Below are 12,298 nucleotides of genomic sequence, written 5' to 3'. Positions count from 1 at the left end.
GAAGTTTAAATGTGACATTATTATTTATAATATGATATATGTAACTGGAGAAAATATGATATTTTTAATGAATAATGACGTAAAAACAAGAGAAGCTAATATTCAGTTAAAAAAATTAACATGCTACTTAAATAAAGTAATTTTTCCACAAAGAACAGACATGCTATTCGCTTCATTTATCTTTCATATTTTAAATTAATATTCTTAACTTTTTAAATTTTTAACCTAAAGTTTTTGACATTCATTAAAAAGATGCCCAAAACTCAAATACCCACAATTCTTAATGGAATAATCAAGCGTGTTTCTAATATTTGTTGTCTTAACACTCAGATTGCCATTCAACGGATATCCGTTGTTTATTTTTGTTCCTTAAACGCCAATCAACGGATAAACGTCGATTTTGCCTGCGGGCCCGCCCGCCCGCTTAATTTGGTTTGTTATAATATATAAATAATCTAGTATTGACGTGATTAATTTACAACTGAGAAGGTAAAGTGTTCCTAACACAGCACTGATCTCTTTATTGTTCTAAGACAGGTGGTGTGTAATTTTAGAATGACGTTGTTATTTTCGTCTTTGCTGAAAACAGTTTCGCCTACCTTTTTGTTTTTGTAAGTCTTTCATAGTTTTATAACAAAATATTACTATATATGTATATAAAACTATAAAAAAATGTATGACCTTTAGGTTATTATAACATTTTACAAAACCCCACAAAAGCTTTAGAATAACTGTTTATACCTGGTAAATATTCCTTTTTTTAGAAACGTATTAAAAAAGTTTGGGTTTCTCTCGACATTTATTATAGTGTTCTATTGTTTATTTAATCTAAAATGGTACCAAATATAGTTATGTTTATCTATATATATAAAAATGAATGTTTGTATGTTTGTCCTTTATGGAATCGTGAACTATTGGACCGATCATGATGAAAATTTGTACGTATATGTATTTTTCCACGGAGAAGGTTTATAAGCTATGCCCATCCCTTTCCCGATTCAGGATTCCGCCCCACTGGTTACAGAAATACCCATAAGAAATGCATTGCAGCAAACATATGTTAACGTCTTTTCAAATTTTTAATCAGCTGTTCTTTGTAAACATATATTACACTTATAGTTTTAAAGCATAGAGTAAGCTTAAGAGAAACGACAAATTTTGTTTAAACTGTTTTTGCAATCACTGTTAAACATAGACTTTACTATCCAGATAATACAATTCAAATTTGACGTAAAAATTCACCTTTAACTGCAATATTTATTTAATATAAACCATGCTCATGCTTGATCAGAAGAGTAATGCAGATATCATAATTACTATCTTACGTTGGCTACAAATATAAAGAATGTTATAAAATCAAGCTTAGTTGTTTTTTTTTTACAGAAGTATGGTTCTCAAAACTCCGTGTGTACATATTCTCTCGATCGAGACAACAAAGCAAGCTCAATCGTGGCATCGGAGATATAACTAATTTAATCTAAAATTTATTATAGTAAAAAAAAAAAAATTACTAAGTAATATAAGGACTTCGGTTCTTAAGATTTGCGTGCGAAGCCGTGGGTAACAGCTAGATAGAGGCAGGAATATGGTACATACCTTCATAATACGCCCAAGAGGCTCACGATGGAACGACTATCAATTATCTCAGCAATGTTTAGAATGTGATAGAAAAAGAATAAGTGAATAAGTGAATATAGTGTACTGTTTTCAACGGGAAATTGCGTGCGAAGCCGCGGGCAACTTTTGCAAAAAAATTATTGAAATGCGCAGCAAAGCGCGCCGGGCCCGCTAGTGGTTTATAAAAAATTATACATATTTTAACAAATGTATGTGTATTTTATCTCGATCCCTACGCTTCTTATACTACTTTCAGTTTTTACACTAAAACTAATCTATTTACACAAACACTGATACAAAATTATACCGTTTCTAAAACTAGACTAAATTTGTGACTTTTAGGCTATCTCGTAATTTTAAATTTATACATTTAACTAGATTTTCCAGGCACACTCCTCCCCCCGCCTTTTTAAATGCAAAACACATGCCCCACTCACCATAAAATTCAAAATTCATATATTTATCCTAGTTACTTATTATCATTGTATTATACTGTTAATTGTGAACAAAATGACACCAAATACAGTTAGGTTTGTAGCGAAAAAATTTTTTTACAGGTTTTATAAAGAAAGCTTGGGAAAACTGGGAAAACTGCTTGGCGTTTAAGGAAAATGCTAAGGGCAGTCGGAGGATTGAACATATTAGTGTATATTGAAGAGCTGTTGTTAAAATACCGCTTTCTTGCAAAAGTTTTGTCCAGCCGAACAAAACTAAACCACTAAAATACGATTAACTTGAACAGTGGAGGCTGTTGCTTCTTACAAGATGTGTTTGTTATACACGGTAGATACACCGTATCTGAACAAATTAAATAATGTATATAAACTAACAAAATGTGATGATGGAAATAAAACTGCCCTTACCTGATATATTCCTTGAACTGCTACCAATTCATTTCCTGTGGTGATTTCCGCATCCGTTCTTCGAACAAGCCATCCTCTTATAGGGTAATAATTACTTCCGGACATCCTGGAAATCCCTAACACAATCGTCACGTGTGATCTTGTCTGGGATGTATTCAGTTTGGTAGATAAAATTAGTTTACAATAGCTTACCGGCAGTATGCCGTTTACAAAAAAATAAATACTCACTTAGACGTCAACAATCAGAGTATTTGCCCTAAATGAAGTGCAAAAAGCTTCCAAATATATATACACATATACAAAAGAATATATTATATATACATCATAAACACAAACTCTAATTAAAATTCACCAATAAATTTAGTAACAATTACCTTACGTAGCGAAATATTGTTATCATTTTCCATTTATGGTTAGAATTTAATGCTCATATTGCATTAAAATGCTTTGTAACATGTTTCTTCAATGAGAAAACTTGATCCAGTGTTACTATATTAGTTAAGTATTTCAGTCAAGAAACAAAGACTAATTCAAGCAACTACAACAAGCAGAGGCACTCCTTTGATATATCTATTTAATTTGTTATTTTTCAGGTTTTTAAAATATAAAATATCTAGTACGTAGTACTTTGCAATGTAAAAGACTCTCTTAACTCTTAATGCTAATGTTAATCTATATTCACCTTTATGTTATGCCAACTAGTTTTTAAAAGTGATGACTTGCAGGAGTTTCTCCTAAAATTAATACTTTCAATGTATCACGCAAAAACTCCCCCTTTCAAAGAAAAAGGAATAGTCAAAATTTGTCCACTATTGCAGAAATTACATGTCAACATTTTAGGAGTGTCCCCTGGATCTGCAATGTTGAATCGTTTTAATATAACTTATTGCATCTCGAGAAAAGGAAGACAAAGTCATTAGCCGGATGTGCTTAAAGATTTGCACTTTGAGTCTACCCGGGGTTTCTAGTGCAAGAAAAATTTGTGTCGCCAAAAAGAAATTTAAAAAAAATTGGATCACAGTTGCGGCAATAATGGTGGAATGTAAAATATATATGTGGGCGAATTGATAACGTAATTTTTGAAGTGAGGTAAAAAGTAATGCTTGTATGTTGGATCAGTCATTTTCTGCGTTTTTGATTTGAAGGCAACATTGATACGTTCGTTCCATAGCTCATCCAGAAAATCGTCATTTTAGTGTTTTCTGGCAATTACACCGTATTTGACTACCAGGTGTACAATGTGGTACATAACAACACTTTTGGACACTGAGGAATTTTCAGAGGCTTAAATGTCTTTCATAGGTTTCACGACTTCAATTTGCCTTGTTATGGCTGACCGCTAAATTCACTTAATAATAAACTTAGGTTCTATTGGTGAAATTCTATGTGTTTTTTTTTTACTTTAAATTAGTTTGGACAACAACTCTTCATTAATGTAATATTCAAAAATAAACTATTCTATAAACACAACAACAATTTATTACTAAAACTTTGGAAGGTTGTTATTACGAAGGTGCGACTCGACGTTCCAACTAACGCAAGTATGTTCGTTCCATAAGTTCTATTGGCCAATTGGAATTGTTATAAAAAAATGAACAGAACGTAACGCGATAACCTAGAAGCCGATAGCCAATTTTAGTTGTTATACAAAACATGAACAGAACATAACCTGATAGTTTTTCTTGAAATTTATAAAAGAATTCTTTCTAAGACAAAAATCGAATCATCATTTTTGTAGATGTCGAAATTTTGAGGGTATCGAAAAGGTTAAAAATATTGAACTTATATTTAATGAATTTATTTTTGTTAGTTTGAAGCACTTGAAACTGACCATCAAAAATATAAATAATAGTTACATCATCGTTAGACAGTTTTTATAGAGCTGAAAGTTACTTTATACTCTAACCTTCACTTGGTTAGTTGAGGCTGATTCACTTTGTCATTTACGTGTCTGACAGTTAGTAGTGTGTCAAGGTAAGAAAATAAGATCTGATAAAAATTATCATTTCAGGTTTTTAACCTTTTTGATACCCTCTTATTCGATCCACACCAAAACTAGCGTGGCTGACCATCGATTATTTTCTTGTCCGTGACCTTTTATGAATTTCAAAACAATGTTAAATGTGTGATAAAATATATTGTAGTTTTTAAATGCAATTTATTAACAATTAATGTACAACAACAGGAATTAGCCCTTGATGACGGCAGCAACCTTGTCCCAGTGTTGCAGGAAGTCAGCTGGGTTATCGCAATCGTCCTGGCTGGTCAGAGTGAACTTGGTCTTGTCGAATCCGTTCTTCTCCAGAACTGGTTCCACCGCTTCATCGATCTTGGTTATTGTGTCTTCAGAGGGAGTCTGGTCTCTCGTGAGGATCATCACAGAATCTAGGAATGGAACGTCTTGTCAGTTAAATTCTAGTGAAAGAATGACAGAATTTCGGACAATTGCCATCGTTTATAAATTTTAAAGAAAGAAATAAAGACTATTAAACAATAACCTATTACGCATGTTTCTAATTAGCATGCTGATTTAAAAATGCAGCAGAGACAACTTTGACATGAGGTGCCATAACTACCGCCCGGAGTCTTAAGTTCACTCCAGTGTGAAATATTGTTACAGTTGCTAACCTTAAAATTGTCCACGCGGATTTCCCGTTTGTAGAGGTCATCAAGAACCGTATAATGGAGTGTAGCAGAAATTACCGTCACAGTCACATGCTGTTACAGTTACAAAAATAAACCGTAAAGACAAATACAAATTCTGTGATCTATTCAAATTTTAACATTTCATTACGATTAATTCCACCTAAAACAATTGTTGATCAATACAATTTCATAATTTTAATTTTATCCTTTCAATACAGAGAACAAACATAATTACGTGATGATTACTTACTGGACTTGAGGAAGGCGAGTTGTTTGCAGGCGTGGATGACAGCGTAGGTATCGTAGTCCGTGGCCAGGACATTCAAGGGGACGCTGATCTGTCCGAGAACTGTAGACATTCATAATACGATCGAGTCAGATGTATGAATATATTTACTCATAATTCACAACTAATAGTACGAAAAGTATGCTTCAGATATACGAGTATGTAAGAAAATTAAAGAAATACAAATTTCGTATTTTGGTACATTTTATGAACGGGATTAATTTGAACAATACTTTGTTGAATTTTAGAAATAGAAACGTTGCATTTTGTAAGACCTACTTCTTGATAATTAACACAGATAGTTAAAAGTAAAGTATACGAATACAACTGGTGCCGTCTTAGGATAATCTGGTTCATAGCAGAGTTTCAGTGTTAGACTAGTAGCAAAATAAATTTTCACAAGCCAAGGTTTTCAAAAATATTTACTCTCTCCAAGTACATAATTTAAAGTCCAGGTATATTTCACGGTACTTCGAGAATATTTACAAATTTTAAGCAGAGATACACTGGTATTAGAAATCTAGCATAATATTTTAATCAGAAGGATTGTTGACAATTCTATTAATAAAAGAAGTAGCTTGCAATATTAAAAATGCACCAAATTTTCATAAACTGTGGACCGTTCAACCATTACTAAACAGTTTTAGACTGTGTGCTTAATGCTAGCATGTCTTTTGCATATTTGGGATCTTCTGAACTCAACTTTTCAATACCTTAGTGAATTTTTATATTTGTGAGCAAAATTCTTTCCAAACTAAACTTATATTTCAAATCTCTGAGTGCAGATTTTTGAACGAAATCTCTAACTTTCATACTCTTACATTTTGGGGTGCTGATCACCGCACATGTTAATCGTAATATGAATTATATTTGTGATTCTTGATCATATTTTAAGATCATACAACTTGAACTCAATGAAAGTGTAAAGTTTTGGCGAAATTCGTTTAAGACTTAATTCTAATGGGAGAATATTCCATAAAAGTACGGTCGAAAGCAGTGTAACAAAAAGTTACGTAATGTTCAGTTGCTGAAATCTTGAAACGAATTGACTGACATTATTTGTTTTCAAACTTATTCTTAGCAAATTGAATTACTTGTTATCAAACCTCCTTTCAAGTTAATCGGCTTAAATTACTTGTCTTCGAAATTTCAATCACAAATCAGTTGAAGAATATGGATGCAATATTATTTCAATTATATGAAATTTTTATACGAGTAGAGTCGAATGTTGGTAAATATAGCAGACCGCAAAAACATTTTTAAATTTTTGCAGTGCATATAGTTGGTAATGTATGATTTGATAAATCTCTGGAATACCCTTGGTCATGAATCTATAGCATCAAGGATATTCCATGAAACCATACATTCTGTTTCTGTATAATAACATCTCAAAGGACATTGAATCGCTTCAACCACGAATCGCTTCAGCACTCGTGCAGATATCTCGCCCGCACTTACCTGGTACTTTAACTTTGATTTTGAGTTTGCCGTCAGCAGGATCAGAAGCCTCTGCCGTCCAGGTGGAGTCGACGGGTTTCTCAATTCTGGAAAAAACCAGCGACGAAGAGTTACAACATTTTCAATTCGCAATTAATGTACGATCACATGCTCGAAACATATTCGGAAATCCTTACCCGTTGACTATTCTGGTATTTTCCATAGTGATGGTCTTCTTGTCATCGCCAAGCGTGTAAACGGACTTAACACACCTGTCCCAGCCCTTGATGAAGAACTCGCCATGGCTGGCGTATTGGTACCATGTGCCCATGAACTGGAATATAAATTTTATTGAGATCCAATTGGCGTTATTTACGTTTCTCTTCAATAAAGCATTCATATACAAGTATAAACTTGTGATATTTCTTAACATTTTAGGAAGTTCAATACAAAACAAAATCGATACATAACATTTCAAAAAATATCGTTGCTGTCTTCAGACTATAGCAATTGTACCTAGATCCAAAACCTGACGTATTGAGAACGCCAAAGATATACTCTAGCGCGAAACGATCGACATTGTGTGGTACGGTTACCAAGTTAAGAAGTATATGGGTATAATGTAGTTTTGTGTTCAAATTAAAGTATTAAGACACGATGAATAATCATTGTACACACTGTATGCTGATTAAAACTTACCTTATCAAGGTCCAAGGATTCTACAACAGAAACTTTGGGACAGGAGCCCCAAGCTTGGATTGCCAAGCACAGCACTAAGAGCAGTTGAGATTTCATCTAGAATCAATAGATTTCATCTAAAAATTAACATATTTCGTCTAGAATAAAACCCTTCTTAAATGAAAAAATTACAAATAAAATAGAGTATTCAAATAAAAGGTGGTACAAGGCTATGTCTGACGGTGCAAGCGCTTATAAAACAAAACAAATAAAACATACACCGTCTCTCTTAATATCCTAAAACACATACTTTTTATTTGTTTTTCTTTTCTTTTGGACTTACGGCGACAATAATATAATTTAAAAAAATTATACTTAGAAATCCCAGAATATAACATAAGACAACAATCAAGTTTTATTATGTAGTTAGTCTATATAAATCAATACTACAAAATCTTTAATTGTATTTTTATGTATTATTGAAGAAAATTGTGTGGAATAAGCGCTTTACAGATAATACAGATAATATTAAGAAGAAATTGTTAGTTATCCATACATTTAATGCACGAGAAAAACTAAACTTTATAATACCAAAGTAATTTAATGTAAAATGGAAAGGTAGGCTAACGTATTTGCAATATTTTTACTTCAGATGTGAATCAATAAACGAAACCCATATTAGTGTAGGGTTAACGTGTTTTAAATTGTCTTTCAATTAAAGTATATAAACTAAGTATATATACGAAAATGTGTAAATTGTTTTGTATTGTATTGCAACAAAGCCTACAATGAAAGAAATAACTATTTCACAGAAATAATGGAAATTACTTGGCCACAAGTAATAACGTAGCTAGGGGAGAAAATGGGGAGGAGGGGAATCAAGACGACTGATATTTTCCCGTAGTGGACAGAGAGTAAGGCCCCATTTTGTTCCTTGAAAATTTCTTCCCCCGTTTCAATGTAGAGAACGATATTTAAGAAATAAATGTCAGTAATACTGAGTTATTTAAATCATAATAATCGTTTGTTAAAATGGAAAATTGGGGGGGGGGTCCGGATCCCCTTGGAGCCCCACTGGCTACGTCCATGACCACAAATAATCTGGTTAAATGTTGAAGTCCTTAAAGATTAATTTCAAACTGTTTGATTCAGTGAAAAAATTATTTGAGATAAATATATGTACGAAAATAATGGAGAAATTTGTATCAAGTGGACCTAAAATAGAATAAATAAAAACAAATACAAAATTCCAAAGGATACATTCAGCTTACCTTGCCTGGTGAGACAAACTTGTCAAGTGTTTGTGATAAGGGCCTTTTATACGGAATCGGCAGCGGTTACTGATTGACAACAGGTGGTTAAATAGACCACCAATAGACTTTGTTCAAGTGGTGCGTGTGTCCTCCGTGTGACATGTTCAAACAATCTCGTTTAGCTGTGCTTACTGAGTCACTGGAAAATTTGTAACAAGATCAGACAGGAGATTCCTCTTTCTGTACAAGAATAGGGGACACACCTGATCGAGTTTCGCGGCAATCACGACATGTTGCACGTGTTACGCCTATGTACGCTGAGGTTGACTTTAGGCCTTGATCATAGAAGAATGAGCTATAATCAAGGCTTTAGGCCTACTCGTCGAGGGAAAACAGTATTGATCGCAGTTACGAGGTTGCTAAGAAAAACCCATCATCCTTAACTGTGAATTAAACCTGAAAGACAAAAATTACAAGTCACTGAAATTCCTTATGGAAAGGGACGTCTAGCACTCGTGATGTTGAAAAAAATAATTTGTCTATCTGTCTAGCGCCATATGATGATAAATCGTAAACTAACTGTTTCATATAGACTTGAAGTTTTGCATGAAGCTACATTTATGTATAAGCTACTCAGAGTTCGGTAATAATAATAATAATTTTTATAACATATAAACATAAACTTGCTATCGCAACCATCAAAGTTAATTATATATTAAAATTTTGCATTCATTAACTACATTTGAACCTCACTTATACATACTATTTTTTACATTCACCTCATTTCTCATTCATTCCGAATTCTTTCCCCACTCCTGTCCCAATGTCATTCAGCCAATCATGTAATCTCGAGTCTATGCTGTAGAATGCTTTTGAAATCAACGCGGCTTTGAAACGAAAATGCCTTGAACATCGCAGCATTGTTTTTATCGGATTAGGCTATAGGTTGACAAATTGAACGCCTGCCTGAAAAGGCAAGCGTTCGTAAGCTACCGTTCTGTGTCTCCGAGTTTGGTAGTTATCCCTGCATCTAGTATCATAAGAGTGTATGTCACTACCTCTTATAGGGTTACAGTTTGTCTTGAAAAAAGAGGAACTCTAAAATAAAGAAGCAGGGTAATGTCAACAGTTTCAGATTTTTTAATGCTGGTCTGCACGACTCTCTAAGTTGCAGTTTTGCAATTATTCTGATGGTTTATTTTAGAATAAAGCCATCATATCGATGATAGTGCATGTCACTCCATGATATTTCGCTGGGCTCAAATAAATATTTTTACATCGGATTAATGGGTAAACTTGATGGCAATGAGAGAGCAGAGGAATAAATATCATGACCAACTATAGGATTTGGTTGCGCGTCGTAGAAACTTATCACTGAGTAGGTTGACACATTGTTTTATTTTGTCTGCAAGGAGGATGTAGAATATCTGTTATGTATGATGATGTATGATTGATGTATGATGTCTGTATATTTAACCGAGGGACATCTCGAGAATGAAATGACCCTGTTACGCTGTACGTGCTGGAAATCCTCCCACAGCGCGATTATTTCATAAACTCAATACACAACTATTTTTCAGCACAACTTTAGTTACATTCCCACAATAACAAATAACTGATTGCCAACTAAATAATAATAAACTACATAATAACACAAAAATACTAGTATAGACAAGTTATGGAAACAGTCAATTAATAAACTTTCGTAAAAAATGTGTGCAGGGAAGATTAAACAAACACAAATGCAAAGTATATAATTAAAATGACAATAGTGCTAAAATGCACGAACTAATTAAAAAGATAATTTAATATGCAAGTCCTAGTGACATCTGAGTTATAGGTACTGCTGTTCTATGTACCCTATATTTTTTTATAAGTGCTAACACCTTAAACCTTCAAGGTGCCATGAAGATCATTATAGCCTACTGTCCATTTTGGGTAAATTAATTGAAGCTACTCTTCCCGCCCCAAAACCTCGCTTGAGTAAAATGAAGCATCAAATCATTGCTATGAAACGTACAACACTTCTTAAACAACAATTCATATCCTAAAAAGATTTATATTTTATATTGTAAGTGATTTCTGTAACAGCAAATATTGTGAGTTGTATTTTACCAAAATAGGGCGATTAATGTTATCCATTCATGGATAACAGAATTTCGGACCTTTGCACAACGTTTCGAGGATTGGGATCTATCATCTTCGTCAGGTGGAGGGAGGTATTGCTGAATCCATTCATTACTGAATTTATCGAGGTATTACTCGAGGGACTAAATAATTTAATTTTTGTCTCTCTGTTCACGCGATATCTCGAAAGCGAACCGAACTATAGACTTAAAATTTTGCATTATGCTTCATTTCCATATTAGGAACCCTGTGTTTGATGATGGTGAAATAAAATGAAAAATGACTTTATTAGAGGCGAAGTTAGGACTATAAAGTCCTCTCTACCACTTAACCTCACATGGTGACATGGTGCATGTCACTCCATGGGATTTGGGAGCGTTAGGGAATATTTTTACATTGGTCTTCGCTAACCATGATGGCAACTAGAAAATAACATGATACATTCATTTGTAAAGAAAATTATGACTTTTATTTATGTAGTAAAAAAATAATAGTAAATGTTAAAACTCAGACCAGATTTGATTTCAGCGCACTCTTGCGTTTCAGTACCCTTCCTAGTTCTTTGGAACTTTTATTATTTAAATACTGCTATCAAACACAATATAATGAGCAAAAACGGAAATAAATTATGTGACAAGATATCTCGAGAAAGATTTTATCTGTTGATTTGTTTTTTTTTTTTTTGCGTGAAACATTTCTACGTAGAAAGTACGAGTTCTATGATGGTGCATGTCCAACCATGGAATTCTGCTGAGCGTCATTGAAGGCTATGGCTCCGTAGGCTGTAACAACTTCTATTTTGCTTGCCGGAGAGGGTTTAAACATTTCTTTATGACTGTTCGCCTTTCTATCCGTCCGCAGAACATCTCCAGGATGAATTTGTAAGTTTGCATGCAACCTCAGCGAATCCCCAGAGAGTCCGCTGGGTTTGTACCTTTCAGTTGAACCCACACTGGGCACAGCAAAAACCGATATGTCACTTAAATCTAGCCAACCTTACAGATATCCAGGAGCGGCACATCACTATCCGCAAATGTCGAGATTCTGGGCCGCAAGGGTAATTTGATAGGTCTAGTCTACTGAGGGAGATGACTGTTGGAGTTGGTGGGCTTGTTCCCTGAAAGTCAAAGATTCTTGCTAGCCTAGACATAAGGGTGTGCCCCCCCTGCCTGCTCTGACTAGAGAGGCTGGTTCAGAGCTGGCTTTCCCTTCTTAAGAGAGGACATGACTTGAGATGAATGCCCTAAATTCTTCCTCATGGATCTCGACAGGAGGCGGCCCCTACTTCCAACCTTACCCATCCAGAATATCCTGTTCCTCCGGAAACTGCGCAAAGGTTCTTACAGGAGTAGGTGCAATTTTCTAAGAAAACAAAAAAACCTCAGGGAAGC

The 12,298-nt window shown here is 34.0% G+C and overlaps 1 protein-coding gene across 1 annotated transcript; it reads right to left on the bottom strand.

The window, feature by feature from the left end:
* Positions 1–4,621: 4,621 nt before the first annotated feature.
* On the bottom strand, positions 4,622–8,828 carry LOC124365255 (apolipoprotein D-like). Its single transcript, XM_046821219.1, has 6 exons — positions 8,799–8,828; positions 7,549–7,644; positions 7,047–7,183; positions 6,871–6,956; positions 5,377–5,475; positions 4,622–4,865 (listed from the first exon to the last, which is right to left on the bottom strand). Exons 2-6 carry the CDS (start codon positions 7,642–7,644, stop codon positions 4,669–4,671), a joined length of 615 nt encoding a protein of 204 aa, XP_046677175.1. The 5' UTR covers positions 8,799–8,828; the 3' UTR covers positions 4,622–4,668.
* Positions 8,829–12,298: the final 3,470 nt, after the last annotated feature.

The sequence above is a fragment of the Homalodisca vitripennis genome, chromosome 6, assembly GCF_021130785.1.
Source record: "Homalodisca vitripennis isolate AUS2020 chromosome 6, UT_GWSS_2.1, whole genome shotgun sequence".
In the NCBI taxonomy this organism is placed as follows: domain Eukaryota; kingdom Metazoa; phylum Arthropoda; class Insecta; order Hemiptera; family Cicadellidae; genus Homalodisca; species Homalodisca vitripennis.
Note: the sequence above shows the minus strand (reverse complement) of the source record. Positions and strands in the feature narration are given on the sequence as shown.